General features: G+C 34.8%; 1 protein-coding gene across 1 annotated transcript in view; it reads right to left on the bottom strand.

Annotated features, from left to right (window-relative positions):
* Positions 1-7: 7 nt before the first annotated feature.
* Positions 8-3785, bottom strand: part of LOC136035846 (opsin-3-like) — a 10029-nt gene continuing 6251 nt past the window's right edge. Inside the window, exons 6-7 of the mRNA XM_065717806.1 lie at positions 3117-3258; positions 8-214 (exon numbers count right to left, since the gene is read on the bottom strand). Of these exons, the coding sequence (XP_065573878.1) occupies positions 100-214; positions 3117-3258 (257 nt within the window). The 3' untranslated portion in view covers positions 8-99. The remainder of the gene's footprint in view (positions 215-3116; positions 3259-3785) is intronic.

Raw genomic sequence — 3785 nt, 5'->3', positions numbered from 1 at the left:
AGATAAATTGTTCCTGATCTTTTTTTTATTGATTTTAAAATGCTTCTATAAACTAAACATGATAAACCTTTAATACTATAAGAGAATTTTCCGTCTGTTTTAGGAGGTTTCATTTGTGGCCACCGTTTTCTCACTGCTTACAGAGCTACTATCAGTCTTTGGTGGTTCTGGTTCATGTATGCAAAACCACGGCATACGTTTTTGGAGCTCCAGTCTGAAAAGTATGTACAAGTTTAATTGAATAACAAGAACGTTTTGTCTTTAAGGGAAAAGTATGATCATGCAAACAACACTGATTGGGGAGAGGGTATAATTCTGGAAAAACTGCAAAATAGGTTAATTACATGTGGAATTTGCCGAATTATGGGGGTGAACTGTAAAAACGTCATTATTTCAGCGAAGAGGCATGGTTTCATGCACATGCGTCTATCAGAGACAATGTTCTTGCGTTGACTATGGTAAAGAGCCATAAGGCTTCAATGTATTATTTTTTTCCAGGGCCAGTTCATCGGGAAGGGAGGTTTTATAAAGTATGGAGGGGGCTCATTCAATTGAAAATTCATAGTTCTAGTGTCCTTTTTAACGGTCAAAAGTGGTCGGAGGGCAGCCAATTCCCCTCCAACACCAAAAAGATCCAATCAAAATTTTTTCCCCAAGACATCCAATCAGAATTTTGAGAAAGCCATTTTGTTCAAAATAGTCCTAAGGTCAAATGATTATGCCTTCAGGGTTGCCATAACCACCCCCCCCCATATACCCTTGGGAAAACGCTTTAAGTTATGTACGCTTCCCATTGATTACATTTAAGGTTTTTGATTGGGAAAATGGGGCAGTTTGATCCTGGGTCTCCAAAAAGATGAAGGGTATTAAGGTGAACCTTAAGGGATATGTTGAGAGGGATGACAAACGAAATCAAACCACGCTATGCGCATGCTATTTGTCAAAAGGCTGCATCAGCAATATCCAAATACCAGCTGAGGAAGTTTAAACTTTCATGGGATTCTGAAGAGTAATCGGAGGGCAACCAGCCCCCATTGTCCTTTTTCGTTCCACCCTCCCTTCAAAACTGATCAAAACTGTGAAAAAAAATATTCAAAAAGTTTAATAACTATACCTCCAGGGACGTCATTCCCCGACACCTCCGGGGAAAGAACTATAGATTATACAATTTACCCATTGGTTAAAAGAAGGATTTATCATTTGAAGAGGGGGAATGTATGATTCTAGGTCTGCTCGAAAAGCCTAAGTCTACTAAGGTGAAATTTCGGGAGAATTTGAGGGGCATACTAAACTAGATCAAAAGATACTATATGCAACTAGTTTATCAAAAAGGCGTATATACAATATCTTAAGAACGACTGAGGGTATTAAGTTGAAACTTTCAGGGTATATTGAGGGGGACGTTGAAAAGTAGCTGGAGGCAAACATTCCTACTTACATGGTTTTTTTTAGCTCCTCTCCACTAAAAGATATCTGGTCAAAATTTAAAATAACCATTTTGTTGAAAATAGTCTAAAAGTCGAATTACTATGCCTTCGGAGATGCCATAGCCCCCAACAGCCCCTGGGGCAAGGACCGTAAGTTATGAAAGTTGCCATTTGCTTATATATAAGGTTTGTTATTGCAAAAAGGGGGCATGTTTGATCCTGGTCTTTAGGGGAATGTTGAGGAATATTGAATAAAATAAAACACACTTAGTGCATGCTTGTTGTCAAAACGGTTAAAAATCCATTGACGCAACCCAAGATACAAAACGGCGCATCTGCAATATCTCACAAAGGGCTGAGGGGGCTAAGTTGAAACTTTCATGGTATATTGGAAAGCGCTTGGAGGGCAAAGGGTACCCCTTATCCTTTTTAGATGACCACACCCTCAAAACTGACTTCACAGAAATATTTATCTATGACAATTCAAACTCAAAACGAGCAACAATCACTATAAAAGAATAAATGAAACCCAGGACGAGCAGAAATTAAAATAAATTATTACATCAAACATAAAAATAACAGATATCGATATTGAATGAATATATAAATCTTGAAACGAGTAGACATTAAATTGAGTATTCAAGTAAAACTTGAAACAAACAAAAAATGCGTACAAGCAGGAGTTTGGCCAATGCCCCCTTCCCCCTCCTCCCTAAAAATAGAAGTTTTTAAACTCATTACGACGTTGCACTTTACTGGAAAAAAGTCATTATAAATATTTTGTATATATTTATAAAATTGCAAAATAAAAATAACTGCAGTGAATAAAATCTTGAATTACTGAAATTTCCAGGAATTAATATCATTATATATTAAATATTCAGTTTTTTTTCATTAGTTCTTTTCAATCATTTTTATTATTATATTGATTTGCTTTTATTTTCCGTTGATGTTCAAGAATTTCAGCAAACTCTTCAAAATAAATACAGTTTTCAAAAAACGCAAATAAAGCGATATGCTTTAAACTTTTGCATAGCGGCGATAGGAAGGAGGGGGCAGTAGACGAACACTTGTTTGCACTAATTTTTGTTCGTTTTAAGTTTGACCAGAATAAGTAATTTGATTTTTACTCCTTTCAAGACTTATTTATTTATTTGTAGCAGTATCTGTTATCTTTATGCTTGAATTAAATTATTTCAATTCATTCTTGTTTCGGGTTTTATTTATTTTTATTAGTAATTTCTGGTCGTTTTGATTTGAAATATCAGAGGACTTTATTTCTTCTGCTCTTAATTTTACTGTGGTTCTTTACTCTCCTGCGAAAAAATTCTTTTTTGGAAAGTTTTTTTTTTATTTACATAGAACAAAAGCAGTAGAAGGGCCTCCGAAATAGCACATTTTTAAAATAGATATTATTAAAGTTGTACCCTGTTTGTGGTTCCGTTTCCTTTAATTCTGATTGAATGAGATTACCGTCATTTCATGAAATTTCTTTTCTTGAATGAAAGAGATGGTTGCTCACCATCACTATCCTTAAGTATTCAAATATTTTACTTATCTATTCTTAGTAGAATTTATTTGTTGAAAATATATATATTTTTTTTACGACATCCTTCAAAATGAATTATGAAGCATTAATTAAGCACCAAAATGAGTAATAAATAACGGCAAAAGTTGGGTTTTACTGACCTGTATCTTGGGTGATTAATTGCGTAGATCCAAGGATCAATACAGGCAACAGCTTTACAAGTGAGAGCTGGTAGCATCGAGACAAAAGGAGTTATAAGTGCCCTATAAATAAGTAAAAATGTAAATAAAGAAAAAATAAAAACTCATGAGATACTCAATTTCCAAACGGAAAAACTCCATAGCATAAAGAACAATGAACCGAACAGTTTAATCCAAAATCCGTCCACATTCTTCATAAATGAGAAATTTTTAGTTAAATGCAATAAAAAAAAACCTTGCTCTATCGATTGGCGAAGCTAAGGAAATATCTGAATGTATCCTTTGATATGAACAGTTTATAAAACAAACATAATAATTGCCAATATTGTCAATCAGTAATATATCATAGTTTCCATCATTTCCGATCAGGCACATACATCGCAGTGAGAGGGTATCCTAGGGCGCGTTTCTCCTCTCCCGAAAGTCTTGATATTCTAACTATATTCCGCTAGTTCCTAACCATTTCCAGAGCGTTTACCTATTTTTGTCAATATTTTAAAAGATTGCCCCACCCGACAAAAAATCATGTTTGAGTGTCTGCTTTTGAAGTTTGAACCCCAACCACTCAAATTTTTTGTTTTTGTAGCAACAGTGGCCTTGGAAAGCCGAGCTGTGAAACATGGTGCCTAA

This window comes from Artemia franciscana, chromosome 14 (assembly GCF_032884065.1).
Source record: "Artemia franciscana chromosome 14, ASM3288406v1, whole genome shotgun sequence".
Taxonomy (NCBI): Eukaryota; Metazoa; Arthropoda; class Branchiopoda; order Anostraca; family Artemiidae; genus Artemia; species Artemia franciscana.
The sequence above is the reverse complement of the archived record's forward strand: the minus strand, read 5'-3'. Positions and strand labels throughout refer to the sequence as shown.